Raw genomic sequence first — 24108 nt, 5'->3', positions numbered from 1 at the left:
GGTTATATAATTTGTCCAAGATCACCCAGGCCAGAAATGGTGGAGCTGGGATTGATGACTAATGGTTCCTTCACAGGATATTAGGGAAGGGCTAGGGTCTTTAGAGACCATTACGTGTTTGTTAAGATTGCCATCCCACCAGGGAATATAGTCAGTAATATTGTAATAACTGTATGTGGTGTCAGTTGGGTACTAGACTTATTGGGGGGATCACTTTGTAAGTTACATAATGTCTAATCACTATATTGTACATCTGAAATGAATATAATATTTTATGTCAACTGTAACTGAAAAAAAATTCTTTAAAAGATTGCTGTCCCTTTTAAAATTACTTATACTCAAATCTAGTGATCTCCATGTGGCAGTTCTTGTGTTCTATTTTCTTTAGTAACGCTCTCTTCTTAAGTAGGTCATTATTATAGAATCTTAGGTGGTGATGGTGACCTTGAAAGAGATTGGCTGGACTGCAGCCTGCCCTCTGAGAGACAAAGCACCCCCCAAACGCAGCGAGATCTTCTCAGTTCTTTAGGGATAGTGAGAAGTTATTTTGGCTAATCTTGGATATCTTCAAGAAGGACCCCCACTAAGTAAAACTATCCTTTAATAGACTGTTCTGGCAGGAAGTTTATGTAGAAGCTAAAACCTCACTGACACAACTGCTTTTATAGGGGAAGTTAGAAAATGACTACTACTTCTTGTAAAATTCCATTATTCACTCTCAAGCCACCTTGGAAACTTCATTCACTGGGGGTTTATTGAGTACCTACTGTGTGACAGGCATTATACTGAATTATTCTGAATGTGTTCTTGGAAATCTTCACGAATAACACTAGGCAACCCAGCCACACTGCATAGTTTAGAGTCAGATTTTTAATTTTTTGAAGAATAATGATGATTTGCACCCACTCTATATTATTTAATGCTTACACAACTCTCTGAGATAATATTATCAAACCTGTTTTACAGATGAGGAGATTAAAGCTCAGCAACACTAAGAAACATACCCCAAATCACACAGCAGGGCCTTGATGATGTGTGCTCCTAAAGAGAATAAGTTTCAATATAGCACTTTCCAGTTACTCAAATGTTTTACTTATATTATCTCATCTAATTTTGTAAACAGATTGATAGTAGTTATTATTATATTCATTTTTCAGAGGGCAATAATCACTTCTAGATATTATACACTTAATATTGCCAGGAGTATCAGATGACTTACCATGTAAGGCCTAGTTCATGTACTGCTCACAGCAACCCTAATAAGTATCATTATTCTCATTTTCCAGATGAGCCATTGAGGCACCCAAAGTTTAAGTGCCTTGGTTAGTGCAGTGGGGAGCTCTGCCCAGCCACGTACACATAACTCCCCTTGCTGTATTCACTCTACCATATTATGCTGCCTCGTTTTCCACGCAGGGAAACTGAGGTACAGAGAGCATGATAACAGAGCTGAGGTCATACAGCTTATAATGAGGGTTTGCACCCACTCTATATTATTTAATGCTTACACAACGCTCTGAGATAATATTATTAAACCTGCTGGACTCCAACTCGGTTCCTCTCCTCACTTGTTTTCCTGGCACTGGGCTGCCTTTCTGCACGAGGAGGACTGGTTGATGTGGGAATAACTTTAAACCTATAGCAAATGTATTAACTCCAATGCAGACTTGTTTTAACCATGGAACTATCCCTGTGTCACCAAGAGTTTTTTTTTTTTTTTTTTTTTTTTTTAAAGAGAAAGGCTGTATCTTACATCCAAGTTAAGTTTCCCAATTTCTTTGTGATATGTTTAATAATTTTAGTCACTTTTTACATTTCTTTGTATTTTTTTTCCCCATTTGGGGGCATGGAACCACAATACTACTGGTGACAACATGTCACAGGAGAGGAATGGACATTCAGGCCACACTACTTTGCTCAGGAAGTCATCTGGTGACGTTAGAGTAGAACTCAAACCCAAATGTGAGTCCCTCTGTGCCCAACTCAGCTCTGTGGTTCCTGACCCTTGTGTCAATTGAAAATGTTGCTTCTGGTGCTGTAAGGAATGTGTCTTTTCCCATCTGAAGATCATTTCCCATTTCTCTGAATAGTGAATTACATTAACGGTTAAAGCAAGGAAGTCAGTATCAGATATATAACAAGGACCACTCACTCAGATTTGAAATGCTGCCAATCTATACAATCTCAGCCTTGAACATTTTAAAGTACAAGGGTTCATTACTTTAACGATCAAGTATCCTTTAGATTTCTGAAGGAAAAGTTTATGGTCACCATTTACACTAATATACTTTTATTCAAATTGCAAAGTCAGGTAAAAATGTTTCTTAAAATGGAATAGGGTGAATTTTTCTATATATTTGTTGATAGAGTAAATATCAGATAAATATCCAGATGTGTTTAATTATTTTGAGTCAAGAAAAGTATGTCCTATTTAGACAGTCTTTAAATAAATTGTTTCTGAATTGAACAAATAAACAAGAAATAGCTGAAACTAGATGACTTTGTAGAGAAAAACTTGAAGTATTTAAAAAGAGGAATCATCTCAGAAAAACCTATGTCCTGTTATTCTCATTTTTTAAGAAATAAACTTTAATTGACTATCCAAATATTTTAATAGTTTTTGAAAAACAAGCTTCTCATATTCAGAGACTGACAGGTGATGTAGGCATAATTTAAAACCTATTGCAAATTTATTAACTCCAATGCAGATATGTTTTAACCATGGAACTACCCTAGTGTTACAAAGAGTTGTTTTTTTTTTAAGAGAAAAATTAATACTTACTGAGTGCCTCCTATGCGAGTCCTCTATTCTTAGTTTTCTCCTGTAATCATCACATCCCTGTGATTTAGATATTATTGTTCCTCTACCCCTTTTACAGATGAGGAAACTGAGGCTCAGAGTCACTGAGTAATTAACCCAAGATTACAGTTAGAAAGTAGAAGTTTCAGAGCCTGAACCTAATTCTGAACATTCCAAAATCCATAGATATTCTAATATATAACACTGTCTTGTGAATGGCCTGCTATATTAGAATTTTAAAAATTAACAAACATTTTTAAAATTAACAAAAATGTTTGAAACTAGAAAAAAAATGTTAAGAGAAATGTGTTTGTGATTATGTTTGATTAGCCCTCAAGTAAGTACAAAACAGTTTGAAATATACGCTTTTCTGCCCTGGAAACATAGAGAAAATTTACATTTTTTTCATATGTAGACTGAAGCTCTTGATAAATCTGTTTGGCCCTGGTTTGAGTTTGTTCCTCCAAGAAACTCCATAAAGATACCCCCCAAAATAGCGTTGATGGTCAGCAGTGAACCCTAACAAGTTGGCTGCCCGTTATTTTTATTATCACAGTGACTGTAGGTAACACTAGGTCACATTCCAAACACGTGACACCTTTTTAAAACAGATTCTAATAGGTTTAAAGACATGTCCCTGTTCTCCTGTTTTGGATCATTTTTCTTATTGTCTGGATGGTGATGAAGATTTTCAGTTCTTCATAGTAGTTGACTTTGAAGTTAAGTTTTGCCTTCATGTAAAGGTTATTTTCTGGAGTAATTTTACCATGAGCTCCCCTCCATTCTGTTCTTCTCACATGCTGCCCACCCTGTTCTCATCTCTGCTCCCAACTCCGTGCTAGCAAGTGATATCTCACCGACCGGCCTGGGAAGAAAGTGAGCTGTGCTAACATGGTAGAATCACACACGATGTAAGCCAAAAGCACGCCTGAAAGAGTAGCTGGGTACACCGCATAGAAAGCAGCAGTCTGCCTGTTCCTTCACTGAGTTCATTGTTCAAAGAATTTTTAAACGTTAAAAGAAATAAGTAGTACATGTTCACTGAAGTAAATTAAGAAGTACAGAAAGCAAGTAAAATGGAATTCAGCTTTGCAAAGATAACTGAAGCAGATTGTTTTCTAATGACTATTAGACTTTCTAAGTAGACATGTTAATGTGAGAGACAAATAGTCCTTCCCTGTGATTCATTGTGTTGCTTTTTTTGACACCTAAAGTCTGTCTAGCTTTGTGCTATATAGGGCCTGAGGGGATGGGGTTGTAGGGAATAAATAGACCGTGTGTGTGTGTGTGTGTGTGTGTGTGTGTGTGTGTGTGTGTGTGTTATACTGTTTGGGTTGTGTGTTTTAAGGTCCCAGCAGCTGGTATACTAAAGATTTTTTTCTTTTTCCCAGACCCCAGGCAGGCACAGTCTTCCCCACCGTGGTCCTATGACCAGTCTTACCCCTCCTACCTGAGCCAGATGACTTCCCCGTCCATTCACTCCACCACCCCGCTGTCTTCCACACGGGGCACCGGGCTCCCTGCCATCACCGACGTGCCCAGGCGTATTTCAGGTAAAGACCACACTTCAACTCAAAACTCACTCCCGTGCAGGGGTGGGCTTGGGCTTGCAGGATGAGCCATGTCTATCTTACCTGTGCTCACAGTAACTCTCTCAGATGCATGTGGGCCAGGATTTGACAACTGGCAGGCCGGGTCTTCTGAATTAGGGCTTATAAATATTCTCCCAGTTTAAGTCAGAGACGCTCCAGAGATGGCATATTTCCTAAGGCGATAGTGCATGCCACCAGTTTGTGTCCTGCTGCATTGTACCCCCGGTGGGCACAGCCCCTATCACCAGGGCCTTCTCCTGAGGGTCTCCTGCCAGGCCTTCCTCTGCTTGCTCCTCTCTTTTCCTCACACCTGCCTGTGAGCCAGATGACAGTCATGGCACAGCCCCCCACTTCTAAAGGCTTTTAAGTCCCAGGAGTCCAAGCTAACCAGCTTCAGGAGAGAGCACCTGCACATTTAAGATGCTTATCACAAACCTGAGGTGCAGTGAGGCCTGGAAGAGTCATAAAAGGCCATGCGTGGCTTCCGAGCGGCCAGCTCAGCCCAGGGCAGCCTTTCTGTGAAGCACAGAGCGCACTGCTATCGCTCTCCGTGTGGCGGCCCCAGTGCTCACACATTCACTCTGCCAAAGCCACCGCCTGTGGCTCGCGGTGGGAGTGTGTGGGGTAAACAGCCTCCCCATCGTCCACCTAAAGGCTCTTGGCCAACCACAAGAGTCCTGTGAATAAGAAATAAATCTCTCAGCACACCCCCTGCACATAGCACGGCATCACCCGCCCCAGAAATACAGTGGCCTCCAGGGGCACATAGTCAGATCCTGTATTGGTCAGACACTGCCCAGCGGTCGGGCTCCAGGCACCTGTGTGACTCCTGGCCAGGTTAATGCCTTTCTCTCTCTCTCTCTCTTTGTGTTTCTGTCTCTGTCTCTCTCCCGCTCTCCTTTTCTGCAAAGCTCGACGCCGTTACTCACTCCGCTGACTTGCACCACTGCCACGCTGAAGCCCCACCAGCAGGCTTGCAGGTTTCGATTAGTTCAGTCTCCTTTCTTTCTTTCAACGGGGGAGGAGGGAAGGCTTTGCTTCTCCAGCAAATAGGCCAGGGCTCTCGGGTCCCAGTGCCGTCACATTTCCTGCCACAGATGGACTCCGTGGGGGTGAGTAGGCCAAGAAGGGATGGAGGGAGAGCTGTGCCACGCTTTGCATTCTGACCGCCGGGTTCCTGAGTCACATGGTCTTGGTTGGGGAGTGGTGCCGCGTACAGAATCTTAGCTATCATTTCCCTTGATTGGAGTGACGGGCTCCTCCAGGCAAGTGTCGATTAAAGACACAGGAAAGGACAGGGAAGGCACAGGGTTATGGTAAGACAGGCTGGGGTGGAGCCAGAGGCAGTGTTGGATGGTGTCGAGTCCCTTCTGGTCCCCCCTCTTGTGTGTTATTCTGGGTGTTTTGTGTTGCACAGGCCAACGTGACACTGTGTCAGGACGGATTTGCGCCAGCTTGCGTCTGTTTAGGGTCCTCTGGGTTCCAACGTGTGTGGCTGAGGCAGGTGTGCTATTTGTCCTCTGGCAGCTCTGAGTGGAAAAGCCTCGGGGAGTGGTGGCAGCCTGAGGGACCCCCCTCGCCCCAAACTCTTTCTTACTGAGTCTGCTTGTAGATGAATGCAGTGGGGGAAGCCATCGAAAATGACCCTGAGGAGTGTTTCTCATTTACACGTGTCGCATAGGACAGCCAGGTTATTCTGAGTCTATCTCCTGATCATTAGGTAAAACACGTCCATAAACAGGAGGCGGTAGGAGCAAAAACGGAGGCCAAAGGGAGGAACGAGCCTCTGCTTTAAACTGGTTTCAAACGAGTTCAGTCCAGCTTTTCCCTCCCACCCCAAACATTTCTATGAGTTGTTACTGGCAAAGTTGCACAGTGCCAGGGTGGGAGGGTCTGTATAAACACTGACATGAGGAGAACAGAAAATCCCTTTGGTCAGCAGCATGGGGAAGCAGGAAGAAAGAACTAGGTGCGGACTGTCACGGAACCGGAGGGACCCTGCTCCACCTGCCCTTGCTCACCGTGCTCCCTGCGGGGCTCAGGGACCCAGTTGCCTGGGATGAGCACCATTTTCACTGCCTGTCTCATAGGTTCTCAGGTGCCAAGGTGCATGGTTTCTGTTGCATTATCTTCCCCCTCAATGTCTGCAGCGATCCCTAAGGTCCAGGCCTGCATGCATTCTCTGTGACACGGATGGCTGCAATATTAACCTTCATCTCCATCGCTAAGCAGTTCTGTGTCCACCTCTTCCAGTGCTTTCCAGTTGCATATTTTCGTGTGGAGTAATCAGTTCTCATCCCCAAATAGGAAGGGATACATAAAATATTCTCGCACCATCACGGGTGAGAAAGAAGAGGATCGGAGGCTCAGACTCAGGCTTGAGTCCTCGCTCATACACATATAGGACACGTTTCTTACGTCTCTGAAACCCAGTTTTACTATTTAGGGATATAAGATTTCTCTTCGGGTTCCTGTGTGGATTAAATGAGGTGCTTTATGTAAAGTGCTTAGGACGGGCCTGACACACATTATGTGCTAAACAGATTGTAGCTGATATTCTGGAGCTAAAACTGTTTTGCAAGAATTGTATGTCTATATATAATTTGCAGGCGAGCCCTGGCTTAAATATATCAAGTAGATAACAATCTAAACTTTCAGAGGGCATTATTTGCTTTATAAAATGGATCACCACAAAGCATATTTAAAATAAAAACCTTTGAAATGAGTTAATACTCAAATGCATTCATTAAGCACAATACTGTGCTTGGCACATAGAAATAGTCAGTAAATATTTGTCATTATTACCATTATTATTCTGTAGATTTACCAGGAATATTTATAGAGCTAAAACAATTGGGAGCCATTCACATAAAGTCAGTAAAGACTAAAGAAAATAACTATTCAATTATATCTCAGAAAATAGAAAATATTAAGTTATACTTACATGTCACTGGGCTCAATAATGTTTTTCTCTGAGAGAACATAGAAATAAAAGCAACCAGAAGGCTCTTTCAGAAAGATGTGTTCCTAAAGAAATGCTATTTCATCCTAAAAGACTTTGCCAAAGAAAGGCACAATTTAATCTATTTATTACCTTCAGAGATCTGATTTTACAACTTGCTTTTTTGGTATCCTTTCTTATGAGTAATTTTTCAAGTATGGATACAAATTCTAGAACTTAATGAATGACAATAGTGACAATGATATTATATTATATAGTTCCTTTAGTCTTCCACATATCCTTTATGGAAGCAAGGTGTAAGTAAAATAATATTATAATGGTATGTTACCCACAATCTCTATTGCAAAAGAATGATACACAACCAGATATCTTGAAGCTCATAGTTACAATACAAACTTCAGGAAACATTTTCTTAACCTTGAATAGTATTATAACAAAAACAATAGCAGCATGTATAGGTTTATGACTGATCAATAAATTATTGTCATGTAATTGACTAATAGCATCTACCTTATCATAATGAGGCATTACAGCCCAGAATCAGCCCCCCTTTCCCACCACACTTACTGTGACAATTGTAGCCTCATCACAAAGTAATCTGTATTTCAGTGGCACCCCGCCTAGTGATTTTATACATTATCTCATTTTATCTTATACGATCCTGAAAGAATATTCACCATGCAGAGGTAGGCGAAGTTAAAGAGCGTGGCAAGGCGAGGACCAGTGAACCTGACAGCCACCCTAACCACGGCCTGTCTTTATCATCGTAATGATGTTAGCACCCATGGCATTTATGATGCTCAGAGCACTTGTAAGGCTTGACACAAAGATTGTAATTACTTTTCAGGAGGTCATTACCAAACACTGTGGAAATAAAAACTCACTGACTTTCAAAACGTATTTTATGTAATTATCCTACAGTGAAAAGAAGCACAGCTGTGTATCGAGTCTGCTTTTTTGACTTGCGGGTCAGATGATGAGCTGTTGCCAGCCTGCGAAAGTTTATTCATTGCAAATAACTCCCCCCTGCCCCACCCACCTGAGTGAAGTAGCTCAGATGAACCCAAGTCGGCATCACTTTTTGACATCCACGAGGTAGAAGGGATATACAGTGGTATTTTTTTCTGTGGTCTTGGTCACTGTGCTTTGCACAGATGCTTTCTGGAGGTCTCTTAGAGACTTAGGATACAGGAATTAGATTCAAGGGAGGGGCCTACGTGTTCTCTGCCTGTGTTATTTACTCTCAGAGGCCAATACATATATGGATGATTTTTCTCTGCATTTATAGGGCCTTTTTACACGAAACAGTTAAGAACTATAATCTTCCTGAAGGTTATTTGTTTTGTGTAAGCCAATAGTCTTGAATTTCTTTCAAGATATTTAAATATCAAAAAATTCCACTTAACTACACAGAACATTAAAGAGGTCTCTGTTTTTATGACTCTTAGTCGCTAAACTATAATATTTTCAAAGGTCAGCAGAATGGGCATTAGTGTAATAAATGACTAAAACTATTTTATTGCTACCACAAAATCTGGAAATTGCTAGTGGAAAAAAACTCCTTTTATCACTAAAGGTATATTGGGGTGATGGTTTCATGTAATTTAAAAACCAGTGGGGATTGATGCAGTTCAATTTTAAAGGACCCTTATAACCGAGTTCCTATCAAGTCAGCTGAATCAAGGTTTGAAACCAGACTCTTCAGTAATGTGCCGCGTATACGTGGACATAGCCAGGACGTGGGAGGGAGTGGTGCCCTAAGAGAGGTTAAAGGGAAAACTCCCGCAACTAATACCAATACACCAGAAAGTTGAAGCCACTACAATAAAACAGTAGAACATCTCCTTGTTACTATAGGGCCCTTCCTGTATTAAGAGCCACCTGTTTGATAGACACACCTCTGCCACAGCAGCCACGGGCGAGTGAATACATTTAACAGGATCCCCTTTCATTTTGAAGAAGTTCTCTGTTTGAAGCCACAGAAGGGGAAGATATTAAATGTAATGGGCCCTAAACAAAGGCAAGTCCTGTGTTACCAACTGAATGTTCACTCTTCTCTGTTTTATCGACTGTGCCTTGTTGGGTTACTTTTGCATTCTGTAAGTTGAACTTCATCTTGCTTTCTCTAAAAATGGCCTGTCTTCTGGCATGAGCAGCGGATGTCTTTATCTTATTGCCGCGGGCCCAGGTTCAGGGTGTACCTGGACCTCAGGTTATTATAACTTTTGAGTTGCTCGTGCTGAGAACCCAAGAAGTGATTTCCATTCCGATTAGGTCAGTTGGGGATAGTTGGCCCAGCTCACAGAGCTGACTGACCTTGGCTGTGTGACCGGTTCCTGTTATTTGTAGCTAGACCGAGGGACCAAAGCTCGGAAGGAAATGCGTGTACATGGTTCGACGCTGATTTTCTGCGTGGTTCTTGTCAGATGTTTTTGGTGAGGATTGATCTTGGATACGTGCATGAGCACCCACACGTGGAGAAAGGATTTAGTAGTGAAAGGAATCGTGCTGATGCAGGGAGGGCGAAGGCCTGGTTAGGAATTGGATGGGAAGATTTGCTGCAGTCCCTCTCTTTTCTTAAAAGGAAGCTTGGGAGCTCGAACCTCACTTCACCGAAAGTATTAAAGTTACTTTTCTAATGACAAGGTGGCTTCTGTGCTTCCCTGGGACCCGAGAAGAGGGTGGAGGCAATGTCACCGAGGAAACCTGAGTTTTAGTTTCACTGTCACTGACGATTCTTTGCACTGTTCTCTGATGTGTCGGGGTGTTTATTGTGCCTCAACGGTCTCATGTAAGTGATTACTCAGAATTGCCCATGCACGCGCCTCAGAGGTTCTGCAAGGACTAAGATGATGTCTTTCCAGGCATTTGTTGATCTTAGGACTTTTAGGAAAGAAAGCTTTTCCTACCCAATAAGTGCCCGTGAGCAACTAAGTTGTATCATTAACTCCAAAAGAGTAAAAGCATGCCATTATATACATTTGTTTTGAAATTAATATTTTATTGTTAGAGCCATTTTCGATTTACAGAAAAATTGAGCAGCATATGTGTACAGATTCCAAACTCGCCCTCCCTCCTACTTTCTTTTATTATTAACCTCTTGCATTTGTGTGACGCATTTGTTATAATTGATAACCCAATGTTGGTACATTATTATTAACTGTAGTTTGCATTAGGGTTCACTCAGCACTGTGCACTTGTATGGGTTTTGCCAAATGTATTAAATGTCATGCGCCCACCATTACAGAGTCATACAGGATAGTTTCATTGCCCTAAAAATCCCCTGAGCTCCCCCTACTTATCTGTCCCTATCTGCCTCCTAGCCCCTGGAAACAGTGGTCTTTTTCCGGACTCTCTATTTTTGCCTTTTCCAGAATGTTCTGTCATTGGAATCATACAGTATGTAGACTTTTCAGTCTAGATCTTTTCACTTTGAAATGTGCATTTAAGCTTCCTCCTTATCTTCTCATGGCTCGATAGCTCATTTCTTGATACCACTGAATATCCCATTGTAGGGATGTTCTAATATTGTGGAAAACATCAAGACGGCTCTCCCCACACTGGGGATACCGCCTCACTATTTCCTTTTGTCCCTGACTTTGTCAGCGATGTTTCTTTTTAGCAAGTATTTCATGCATTCCTTCCTGGGAAACACTTTCTCCGCCCAGCAGTTGTCACCACATGGTCCAGATAACGGTTTTCCATATCGTTGGTCCATTTTTTAATTAAATCGTTTCTTTAGTTTTGCCCATAAGACAAATTACTAAACACTTACCTTTAGGTGGTCATTCATATCAATTCAAGTACAGAACAGACCCAGCTAAAAAGAACAATCCATTGATGTGGCTACTTAGCTGCCTCCAAATAATGTAGCCAACTCTCCTAGGTAGTGGACGCTCCTTTCTCTTAGGGAGGCCCGGCGTGCCTCAAGTGTGCGGAGCTGGTTCACTCTTCCATGCCAGCCCAGTGGCTGCATCTGGGGGCCGGGCCCTGTCGAGCCTTCTCAAACATCTCTTTCTCAGCCACCACTTTCCTCACAGCGAATCTCTCTCTCATCTCAGTAGAGCCATTTCTCACCTCTGTACACTGGACACCTCTCATGTGTACATATCTTCCTTCAGTATCATAGTGTGACCACATGCCTTTCCCCTTTTAGGGGTACGCTTCTCAGGGACTGTGTCTGTGCCTTACCTGTTCTTGAATCCTTACACCCTAACACAGTTTCTAGCACATAGGAGGTGCTCAGTTAATGGTTAATGAAACAAATATAGTGGAAAAGAAGGTAGAAAAAAAGGAAGATGAGCACATAGAAGAAAGAGAAAAAAAAGGGAAAAATGAAGAAAGAGCAGTTTGTTCACCTGGAACAACAAAGAAAGAGCAAAACCAGAGGAACTTTGGTTGCTGATAAGGACAGGAAATAGCACAGTTAGAGTGTGCATAAGCAGTATGTATTTTTATCTCCAAGCCTCTCTGCAATGTGTTTCATATTTAGAGCACATATCCAGCCTGCATCTGTTTCCAGAACTTGCTGCTAACAGTTAGTAATGATGCCAAAGCATACTTCAGGTCCAGCTTGCAACCAAGTGATCAAATAGAATTTTTTATTTCTAAATTAGAGTCTGACATTAATTATAGCCATCATGTAATAAAGTGTCAGAGTCTTTTCTGAGGAAACGATAGAAGTGATATCAACGGGGCTGTTACACCGAAGCAAAACTCTTCCTCTAAAACAAAGCAAAAGATCTTGTTTTGACAATGATCATTTCTCAAAAAGTCTTATCTTTAGGCTGATTTTTTTTTCTAGACTCCCCCATCCTCACCCCTTTCTAGATCCTTACTGTACGATAGGGTTTTATGTCACCTCACTGTCCTGCTCCGTGGTCTCTGGCGTACTGCAGTTTGTCAGTGCCCCTCTAAATGCCGGAACCTGGGACCCAGCTCCTTTCTTCTCGGCCTCTGAGAAAGCCCCTGAAGCAGCCTTAGCATTGGGTTACCACGTTGCCTTTTTCTCACATCAGCCACTTCTGTGAAGCTGAATGTCTTCCATTTTTTCACTTTTACTGATTTTTTAGTTCCAGGTAGGATCATTGATAGTTAATCCTGTTAGCATTATCTTATTTAATTCAGGTAATAGTAGCTCGCTCTCCGGAACTTTGTGGATGTTTATAATGTCTCCCAGTATATTAGTGGCTTCTCTCATTCCTTCCTGCCTGGAAGGAGTTAATTTTAATTCACCTCAGTCATTTCAGATCAGCTCAACAAATACTAGGTCTATACCTGAAGGGTACTCAGGGAGGCAGTGAATAGAAGGGAACAGAAGACTTTGTCTCTGCCTTCAGGTAGCTTTTAGTCTCACGTAGGCAATGACATTTTGCAAACATGACACAGTCACATGCCAGCATATGCAAACAATGTTCCGATTTTAGTGAAAGGAGGTCTCTTTGTTCTGCTGCATAACCAACTTTATAAAGCCTTCTCCTTTAAGAAATTAAAAAAGAAATCAGTTCCATTCTGCTCAGATTATACTGTCTGAGTTGCTCCAACAATTACATTTTTCAACTGAGAAAAAAAATTACACTTGTTGACATGTGTGGTTTCATAATGTTTCTTAAGATATGACAAGAATATGTAAGATCTTATCTTTTCCCAGCGAGATTGAAAGCCCCTCCAGGCTAAGGGCCTGGCCTTCTAATCCTTTGCTATGTGTCTGGGTGACTCCTAGTTTCAGGCTCTGCCTGTGGGTGCTCAGGGGAAGTGCTTGCACGCAGAGAAAGGTCGCCTGATAGTCAGGGCTGCTTGCTTCAGGATTACTTAGGCCATGACCGGGGCGAGGAGTTGGCTCATAGATCTAGAAGTGGGACTGTGTAGGAGGCTAATGACAATGGCCATATACCTTAACTTCACATTCCATTGCACAAATACATTCCTAGCAGGTTATTATATTGTAAAGTTCCCCATTCTCTGTAAAGGGGAGCAGCACTGTTAGCTCTATGCTATAACACACACGCACATATGCATGCGTCCACCTCTTCACCACATTTAGAATGAGTGTACGTATAACTATTCTGGCCAGTAGGAAGACATATATTATAAATTGAGTCAGAATTTAAGGGAGTTGTTCTGAGGCCAATCGAGGAACCCATTTGACATATTATATAAATTATTATTTTTAATGTGACGCTGAAGAAATTCCTATATCTCTAAGTCCATGGAAGTCATGTAAATTAAAATAAACTACTGCTCAGGCAACATTGTTCCTGAATATCTCAAAGGACAGTGTGACCAACTAGAAATAGGGCAGCTAAGCATGGCAGACGAGAGCAAGACCAGTGTTTCTGTATCCGAAGTTCGCTGCTCTCTTCCCAACCAGCACAGTCACCATTCTAGCTCGTTTCCTATTATAATTAGTAATAACGCCGCAGTTAGTGGGATAATAGCAACAAATATAATGATGGTTATAAACACTCCACCCTGTGCCAAGGAGAGGAGTGATTCATGATAAATCAATAAGAAACCCATTGATGTGGTCACAATAAAGCTATGCATAATTAAGAAGAACCCTTTCTAAATAAAAACTACAAAGGAAATAAAAACAGGCTTGAAAAAGAGAAAAAAAAGTCTGATAATAATGTTGTGGTGCTCATCCTTAAAAAAACACACAAACCTGTAAGTTCCCAAACTACACCTTAGGAAAACAGTGTATTCTCAGTGTTGCTTAAAAGTGCTGTGGAATGTTGGCCAAAGGGCTCAGAAAAGGAGAGTTTGACCCCCTGGCCAGCTGACAGAAAAAGTTAAAGTTGTTTTCTGCCCTTAGAAGTTGGTGAGTGTCACAGGTACGATACCTTTGGAACATTCGCTGAGTCTTGGCTTTTCTTGCATTCTGACAGTCTGTCTTTTGATTGGTGCATTTAGACCATGGACATTCAAAGTGCTATTGACCAGGTTGGATTAATATCTCGCACATTTGTTACTGATTTCTATTCGTTGCCCTTGTTATTCACCCTATTTGTCCTTCTACACTTTTGCTTCCTTTGTGGTTTTAATGCTTTCTTAGCATGTGAGTTATGCTTCTCTTTTATCCTTTTTTAGTGGTTGCCCTAGAGTTTGCGACATACATTTACAACTATTTCAAGTCTACTCTCAGTAACACTACATCTACCACATCATGGGTAGTATGGGTGCCTTATAAACATCTGTGTGTAGGTTTTATGTGGACGTAAGTTTTCAACTCCTTTGGATAAATGCCAAGGAGTACATTCACTGCATCACATGGTAAAAGTATATTTAGTTTTGTAAGAAACTGCCAAACTGTCTCCCAAAGTGGCTGTACCATTCTGCATTCCCACCAGCAATTAATGAGATTTCCCATTGCTCCACATAGTCTATGTGTCTTTATATTTACAGTGGGTTTCTTGTAGACAACATACAGTTGGGTCTTGTGTAGTGATATGGTGAGGAAGAAGTATTTAAGATGAGTTGTAACAATCTGTGACTTAATTGGTGCATTTAGACCATTGATATTCAAAGTGATTAGTGATATAGTTGGATTGATATCCCTTTGAAGGGCTAATTAAACCTCAAATAACCTCTTTAATCCAGAAAATGATTGAAGCATTTAAATCGGGACATGGATCTCAACGGAGAATTGAACCCAACACTGATAAAATAACAGTTGCTCAATAAACTTATGTTTAATTAGTTTTGTTTATCAGAAAACCTTTCTTCTAAGACCCAGGAATATGGCATGGCGACTCAACACTCGTTGAATCATTGGCATTATGTTGGAAATAGTGCTTGGTTGCAAATTGAGGAACCTGCCACCTAATTTTGATGTTCTTGAGCAGGTCACTTGATAATTTCTATGGATCTAGTTTCATCAGGTGTGAAATGAGTTAGTTGGGCTACATATTCTCCAAAGTACATCATAAGCGTTGAACATTCATGAATCTAAAATAAGGCCCGAAAGGGTAAGTTTTCTCACAGAAAGCTCCTGTAATCACCACATCAGAAAACCAAATACTTGTTCTCAGTAAATTCTTATTTATAATAAGAATAAAGGCTATTATGAACTAATAGGAACAACTTCTATAGATTTCAAGAAAAGCTTTGTCTTGTTTGCTTCAATTGATTCTGACGAGAAGCAACCTAAGCTCAGATTAGTTAAAGCCTAAGAACCACACCCTTAGACCTTGGCCACAGCTGAACTTCTGTCCAGGGTGAAGCCGTATGTATGTGCACGTGTGTCAGAGTCTGCAGACAGATTGGAGAATCCCAGCTTTATTTAATATGACGGAACTTTACTTACTGACATTTTACATGCCCTTGCATGGTTTTATGTAACTTATCTGTTACACCCTTTTTACCTGAAAATGTTTATCATGGAGTGTAATTTCTCTAAGTGGAGAAACGAGAATCTTATAAGCTAAAGGTTACTAAAACAAAAGAACTGGTGATTTTTGTTAATAATAGAATAAATGGGATCAGAGCACCAGACTTTCTATATTCAATATATTTAGAGAAAATATGAGTGGCATTATAACAAAGTTCCTTTTAGTGAAACATTGTTGCCATAGTATTTTATGACAACGTGATAAAAAATCTTTATTAATACAAATGATTACTAACATGAAGTCAGCTCATTTATTGAGACTGTTCCAGCCACCGGAGAAACAGCAGTGAAGGAGACAGAATGGCTAAGGGGGCTTTTCCTACTGGCATATGGCATAGTCGTTGAACACAGTCTTTGCAGCCAGACTCCCTGGGTTTCAATCTAGGTTCCTTCACTCACTAGCTTTGTGATCTTGCATATTTTACTTAGCTTGTTTGTACCACAATTTCTTCACCTGTAAAATGGGCTAATAATAATACCACCAACCTCAAAAGGTTGTAATGAGGACTGAGGGACGGTTAATATACTCAAAGTCCTTAGACGAATGCCTGGTACTCAGTAAATGTTAGCTACTATTGAGGAAAGGTAGACATTTGAAAATAAGAAAATATGATTTAGTAGGGATGTGTACTGTGAAGAAAAGTAAAACGGTGTGATGTGATGAGGAAGAAACATTTTAGCTGAGATCTGAACAGCAGGGGGTTGGCCCTGTGGAGATCACCGTAGGCCGAGGGGAAGGCCAGTGCAAGGGCCTTGTGGTGCGAAGTAGGATGCCGAGGGGCTGGAACGCACAGAGGATGAGAGGAAGCAGAGAAGTAGCCGGCTCTAGGTCACCCGGGGCCTCTACCAGTTAGGATTAGAAGTTTGGATTTGCTGGTGCATGCAGTGATAATTCATTGGCAGATTTTAAGCAGGGTCACAATATAAATGGATTTCTATTTTCAAAGGATGTCTCTGGCTGTTTGGGGGAGAATTGTGCAAGAGGTTGAGGGAGGAAGCAAGAATGTGGCTAGGTGTCTGTGGCGGTCACCCTGGGGAGAGGATGGTGCCTTGTGCTTGCCTGCGAGTGGGGGATGGAGGCTCTGGATTGGAGAGGGTGTTTTGCCTGTATCATCAAAATGTTTTAGTCATGCTCTCCCCCAATGGTTAGTTTCCTTTAAAAGGAATAATATTGCATCTTACAAGTTTTTAGTTAATGTTTAGACATTGTTTATATGCCCCGTAATGAAGTGGCAATTCAGGAAGTGCTTGATTTATTAAATGAATACAGAGCCACTAATCTGGAAAATTTGGGCCAGAAATCCATTTTGAGAGCTGAAGTGCTTGGCTTGGTTATTTTCATTGACACATTAATCTGATTATTTCCAGTAGCGCCCCTTCCTTGGCCTTGTGCAAACCCAGGGTTCAGTGCAGTGAGGCGCAATGATGGGATTAATCTGGGTGATTGACCAGTGTTATATGCTCCTCTCATCCTCTCAAAATGTAGGTAGCTTGTTTTTATACCTTTCACACCCTGTGTACACACCCATTCGTTTTACTGCTTTTAAGACGGAGAGAAATGAAAATCACTAGATTGGTATGACCAAGCTGGCTACACAGGTGCTCTTAGTTGATCAGGCCTGCAAGTGTGTGGCAGCAGCCTGGAAGTGCGAAGACTCCTGGGCCAGGGGCTGACGGTTCGTTACAAAGGGCTCACAAGCCCCCATCCTGCATCTGAGAAAAGTAAAGCCGGGAGAGACACCAGCCTCGACCGCCCTGTGAATGGAGTCCGCCCCCAGGACAGCTTCTTCCCAGAGGACTGAGAATTGGGGCATATCTTAAATTGGAAAGAACTTGAGTTGCTAAGGGATGAGGAGCTTGTTCTAAGCAGGATCTCATAAATACAAACCGAGGTTAAAGGAGGAAGCGTTAAATGGCTGAGGCTGTTGAATGACTAGCACCCCTTTCTCAGATCCTTTATCTGTGCCTTAAAAAGAAATTTCCCCCCCCTCCCCAAAAACCTTCCATTTGTGGCTCTAGAAACCAGCTTCAAGATCTCCTGAAGCTATGAGCAGTTCTTATGTTTCCTGTTTGAAAGTCACTAAAGCCCCGTTTCCCGTGGACACAGCTTCCCCTTTTCCCTGGTATCCCGAGATGCAGAGGTATCCATACTGCAAACAGTCATGAACATCTGTTCGTTTGTTTTCAGAGTCTGGGTGCACTCCTCTCAGTAAGTGATCTACTTACTTTATTTCATGGATTTATGTTGAGTTTGGAAGCTCAAGCAAAGAAGTCACAATGAAGTACCTTTCACAGGTGTCAGCATCTCCTAGGATGGGAAATCTAGAATGGTTCCAACGGCTCTGCAACCTCTGTAGACTGGAGTTCTGGATAATGGGTTGCTGTGTCTATGGCTTTCAAACTAGTTTCCACCTTTCTCTCTGGCTTTGCCATTTAGAATGGATCAGGGATGGAGAATAGAGTCACCACCTTCCGTGCGAGTGGGATGCAAACTAGAGTGAGAAACAACAGATAACAGTCCACTGTGAAAAATAATAGTTGCCCTAACCGGTGTGGTTCAGTGGATAGAGCGTTAACCTGTGGACTCAGGAGTCCCAGGTTCGATTCCAGTCAAGGGCAGGTACCTTGGTTGCGGGCACATCCCCAGTAGGGAGTGTGCAGGAGGCAGCTGATCGATGTTTCTCTCTCACCGATGTTTCTAACTCTCTATCCCTCTCCCTTCCTCTTTGTAAAAAATCAATAAAATATATTAAAAAAAATAATAGTCACCTGACAGGAATAAAATATAAAGATAGTGCACTGTACTGGAAAGAGGGGGTTTTTCTTCCCAGGATCCCAGAGACCTGCCTCAGGATGAGCCACATGTGTACTAATTTTCCTCCTCTTCACGTGAGGGTGGTCCTCACACTCAGGGTCCTCTCCAACCAGAAGGCTTTGGTATGTCCTTTCTCTCAACACCACTGCAGTAAGATACTGAAAGGCACCGCAGAAGTGGGTAAGGAAACAGATAACGAGGCCTATATTTAGGGACCTTAGAACTAGAAAACTGGGGATGTGGTTATGCTTCAGCCCGCGCACGCGCAGGCCCTCCAGGCTAGTGTTTGAAGCGCCAGCCTGGACGCAGAGCAGCTTCGAGCCAGGACCCTGCGATAGCCAAGCTGCGCCGGCGCCCTGCTCTCCTTTGCCATCTCCCTGGTGCCTAAAAGAGAAAAGGGATTTCACCAAAGTGTGAACCTCACCCTGCCAACAATTTCATAAAAAGGTCAAATTCCAAATGGCAAATAATAGAACTTCTAGATAAAAGTTTGAAAAGAATCTTTCTGAAAGTTTGTAAAAGTTGAATAAGCCAGCCCCACGTTGGGGTTATGGAGAAGGCAAGTGGAGCCATTCAGAGTCAGGTTAGAGAAAAATATGGCAAGGAAGTCAGCTCTAGCAAACATAACAAACACATTAGCGTTGAGGGAAACAGAGGAGGGGAAAGAGACGTGGACAAGCAGCCTGTGAGTGAGGACTCTGGTCCCCACAGCCTCACACAGGATGTGAGGAGGCGTGGGGCCATGGCAGGTAGACGAAGAGTGGGCGCCAGGGTCAGACGGCTGTCCTCACAGGGCGTGGAGACTCGGCAGGGGCCACAGAACATGAGAAGGAAAACTGAAGACACCAGGAAGAAGAAGGCATCCTTGGGAGAACCTTGAACTCTTGTGCTGCTGTAAGTCAGGAGCTCCAGAGAGTGGGGATGGAGAAGACCCAGGACACTCCACTCATCTGTGACAGTGGCTTTTCTGACGGCAGGAATCACTGAAAGCTTCCAGATAAAGCACTCACATAAGGACCGCCGACAAATGAGGAAAATGGGAAGAATTATAACAACTACGCCCAAAGGAGATAGGAGATAAAAGCATAGCAAAACTTGGTATAAGTAATTATATATTTATAATGATATTTAGGTAGTGTTCTAAGTGCACTAAAGACACTTTCGCAGACATTATCTCATTTAATCATCACAACAGCTCACTGGAGTATAGATATTACTACAGTCCCTGTTTTCCTAGTAGGAAATTAGGGCTCAGAGACTTGTTCTAGGTCACTTGCGGGGAGAGGGAGAGTAAAGGATCAACCCCAAGCCTTGCAACCCCCACTCTGATTTCTCAGGGAAGTCTCCATACCACAGCCAGACTCTCCTGGGGCAGCCTGTGGGTGTCATCCTCTGAGGGACTTTTGTCACATTCATCTTCCCCGGTCTGCACTCGGGGACAGAACCCCAGCACTCCTCGCGAAGTAGCCAGTGATTTTGCTTGATGCAGGTCAGAGTTCCACAAATAAGGTAACATTCACTTAATTTCTAGCAGAAATAACGGTGGAAAAAATCCACCTCCTAATTTTACAAAACAAAGTTTTATTCTGGAAGTTAAAAGTGCACATATTTAAGAAATCTTAAAACCTCAGAGTATATATTGTTATACATAGGGCATGGAGACTTAAGCTACTTAAACTATGCATCACACTATAGCCTATCCTACAAGAGTTGGGAAGGTTAATATAAAATGTTATTAATTTTAACTTCAGATAGTTCAGATCAGAACACTTTGTTTAGAAGAATATAGAACAAATAAGTAGATCACATCATATCTCATATTTAATATGTGAGCCTAAAGCTAGTTCGAGCCCCCTTTACTGCTAAATTTAATGATGAAAACCTTTTGTAAAAGCTAATAGTGTTTCTATTTTCTTTTGGCCTCTATTGCAAACTCTTGTTAATGACTCTATTTTTGTATTCTGTGGAAAAGATAATCTAAATGTTCTCATTGGTATTTTCTCTCTAGAGAGAAAACCTGGGTATATTTTGCAAAGTGGACATACCTCCTTTTCAAAAACTATAATTACTGTATTTTAATGAATGGGCATCGTCCTTAAGAGGAACAGTAGAATTTTCTAGTAGAATTTTCAAAGGTGTATTGGGAATCCTCAAGGTTGTATGTATGTAGCAGAATCAGAGCTTTGGAACTGGAAACCTGGGGAGATGATTTAGTCACATTCTGACGTTTTAGACTGCAGAGGAGTGTGTGAGACAGGGAGTGGAAGGGACCCGACCAAGATCCCCCTGCTTGTTGGGGGCAGCACGGCGACCAGATCCCACAGCCCGACGGCCAGTCCAGTGCCCTCGGATCGTTTTCTCCTGCTGCAGTTCTATTAGGCTGCTGGCATTTCTGTTGTTGTTACTGTTATTGCTGTACATGCCATTGTCACCTGAAGAAGAAAAAGCTACCCCCAAATCACCTCCTCCTCCTCCTTCGTGCCTTTCCTCTCTTCATCCTAAAATCAAATCTTTAGGAAGAGACTGCACAGATGGTGCCCTGGCTCTGTGACAGCACCGTCTCTCCTGACCAGTCACCAGCTGTTCGGTCCACACCTGGCGTGGACTCCGTGGACAGTATTCTCAGGCTGGGAAAACGGGGCTTGGGTTGTTCTGTGGCACACGGAGAACTTACCTACTGCTGGCTGCTTGTCCCACAGCACACTCAGTCCTTCCCTTTTCGGTTTAGTTTTTTTTTTTTTTTTTTTGGTCATCCAAACAAAAGGTGTTCTTTTCGGACACCTTATATACACAATTAGGTGTGTCTGTTTACACTGGGAGACAGGGCTTCATGTCCCAGAGACATACCAGGAGCCTGGGAGCAGCCACAAACAGATGTTGAAAATGTCACTGTGGCCAGTTTATCACTCTAGCACCAGGGAACAGTGTTGAGGATGCAACCCCCTGAAGGGGTGAGTGTGTGTATTGAGAGGGGAATGTTACCGAGCAGAGTAGAAAGTGAAAGAAGGTCCTATTTTTTTTTTCTTCAGGTTTGCTCTAGTATTTATCTCCTTCAATGAGGAAAAGTTCACTATTTGGCTTTGGCTGTTTGAAGGCTTTTGCCAAATGCTTAACAATCTGTAGGGTTTGATTTCGCTCAAAAAAACTCACTTTGAGAACAAGGCTCTATGTAACTAAGATGTGTTTGTTTTTGTTTAAATCACTCAGAAAAGAAATCATCTCTTGTCCATTGTTAAAAGAGAGGTTTCAATCAAAGGAAAATTCTACATATTCTAAAATATACAAACAGTTCTTTGAAATCGATGCCAAATCAAACTCAGAAAGGGACATTTTCCTTGCAGAAGTTTTGAGTTAATTCTGTGTGCAAGGCTTGAGTGGAAAAACTTTGCAACTGTCAGAGGAACGAGTAACTACAACACTGCGCTGGGACGCGGAAGTTACTTAAGGAGAATTGTGTCAGGATAGTACGAAGTCTCTTGTACATGGTTTCAGGCTAAATCCTAACCAGATAGAAAAATAAAGTGAGTCATTTTTTCAGTTCACTAAAAGGTAGTAGATTGGTTTCTGATGTTACTGGATCTAACCTCCAGTGTGAGAAGGCAGGCCAGTTATCACTGTCCTAGTCAATGGAAATGTCCCCTGTTGTTAAAGAAATATCATCCTTTTCCCTATCTAAACTTCTTTTAGGATGAACAGTAGTAGATGCAAAGGAGGAAAGTCTAGTGGGGAAAGGGAACACAAATTAGGAAACCCAGCAGTTTCATTTCAGCTCTGTCCCTCACTGGCTGTGTCCCTTGAGTCAGCCATTCTTTCCTTGACCTGGCTACATTGTCAGCTGGTACCTGTCGTGCCTACCTCACAGGCTTTTTGTGAAGGGAAAAACAGTGACAAAGTAAAAACCACTATGTAAACTTGAGGCTTGAAATTCTATTATTATTCTCAAGGGTCCGTGTTGGTGTGGGACAGAATAGTTTGCTTGGGACTGAAAAAAAAAAAAAAAGCCAGAAAAAGTTTTTGTTTATAGGATAAAGGAATAAACCAGGGAAGAGGGTAGAATAAGAGACACATCCAATCCCGGCTGGTGTGACTCGGTGGTTGAGCGTCGACCTATGAACCAGGAGGTCAGGGTTCGATTCCCAGTTGGGGCACATGCCTGGGTTGTGGGCTCGATCCCCAGTGGGGGTGTGTTCAGGAGGCAGCCGATCAATGATTTTCTCTCATTGTTGATGTTTCTGTCTCTCTCCGTTACTCTCTGAAATCAATAAAAATATATTTAAAAAAGAGAGAGAGAGAGAGACATCCAAGAACTGGTGATCAGAGCAGAGCTGTACATCTGGAATTAACGTGAGCCTTTTCGGTCCAGGTAAACAGGGATGGTAGGTCAGGTAAAGCAGTTGGCTGAAGGTGAGACAGAGTTAGGGATTCCCATCCTTTTTCTCACATACACACTTAAATACTTCCTGTATGTCCCTCTGAAAGGGGCTGCAGTGCATTTAAAGATGAGTAGGACAGAGTTCCTGTTGTCAAGGAAGTTGTAGGCTAGTAGACGTGATAAGGTGATTGTAACGTGAGACACAAATGAAGAACTCATGCAGAGGAAGGAGAGGTGACTGAGGGCTAAAACTCTCAAGCAGAGTGAAGTCTATTTTAAAGGCTGCTTAGAATTTCAAGGGCCGAGAGAAGACTACAGACCACCAAGGCATGAAGGTGGGAGCACAAAAAAAGGGAAAAGGGTCCAGTTTGACTGGACTATTAGTTCATGAAGGAGTAGAGTGAGAAATGAGAACGGAAAGGTAAGTTGGGGCAGGATTCTTGTTCCAGCAAACATTGGTTGAGTGCCTAATAAGAGATGTAGAAATGTGCACATTCCTGAAAAATAGCATGACACGCAGTCACAGAACAGGTAGGCAGTCACGAACAAGGAAATCCTGAGGATTCAGGAACCCAGATAAGCCATCACACAAACAAAAGTGGATCTTGATTCTAAGGCAACCTTCTGTCAAAACCAGGAAGCCTCTCATATTTTCCTCCCGGGCCAGGAACCAATCCCAGGGCATGAGCAGCCCAGGCCTACATTGGGGAGCAGGTAAGTGGATACATCTGACCATAGAGGGGGAGAGGGCAAAGATAAGGATAGGAGCTGGCAGGATACAGTACGGAGGCTAAAGTCTGTGGCTTTGACCCTAGATTAATATGGGTTGTTAGGACTGGGATAGCCAAACCTCTTGGAGCTAGCTGACTTAGAGAGACGGAACAGCATTTCGGTAATCTTGTTCAAGTTCTGGGTCTTGGGGCATTGGGTGGTTTGAGTCATGTGCTTTAAGGTCCAGGATGGCCTCAGGGCTGTTGGACCACACCAGGGTGCTAAGCCTTTGGAGCAGGATTCTATTTGCAAACTGTCCCTCAAGCTTGCCAGGTTTTGAGTGATAGTGCCTTGGGGGGCAGCTGCTGCCTGGATCCACTCCTCCTTTTCCTGGGCCTCTCAGGATTAGTGCTAGACTCCGTCACAGGGATGGTCTGAGACTGGATTTGTGCTAGATTTAAAGGAGC

At 42.4% G+C, this 24108-nt stretch overlaps 1 protein-coding gene across 10 annotated transcripts in view; it reads left to right on the top strand.

Annotated features, from left to right (window-relative positions):
* Nucleotides 1–24108, top strand: part of RUNX2 (RUNX family transcription factor 2) — a 322789-nt gene that overhangs the window by 178087 nt on the left and 120594 nt on the right. For 9 of the 10 annotated variants that reach the window (XM_059701542.1, XM_059701537.1, XM_059701536.1 and 6 more), the window contains one exon: nt 4192–4353. In XM_059701542.1, coding sequence (XP_059557525.1) covers nt 4192–4353 — 162 coding nt within the window. Of the gene's footprint in view, nt 1–4191; nt 4354–5303; nt 5390–24108 lie in introns of those variants that run through there. The other variant, XM_059701546.1, reaches the window with a different exon arrangement.

This window comes from Myotis daubentonii, chromosome 6 (assembly GCF_963259705.1).
Source record: "Myotis daubentonii chromosome 6, mMyoDau2.1, whole genome shotgun sequence".
In the NCBI taxonomy this organism is placed as follows: domain Eukaryota; kingdom Metazoa; phylum Chordata; class Mammalia; order Chiroptera; family Vespertilionidae; genus Myotis; species Myotis daubentonii.
Note: the sequence above shows the minus strand (reverse complement) of the source record. Positions and strands in the feature narration are given on the sequence as shown.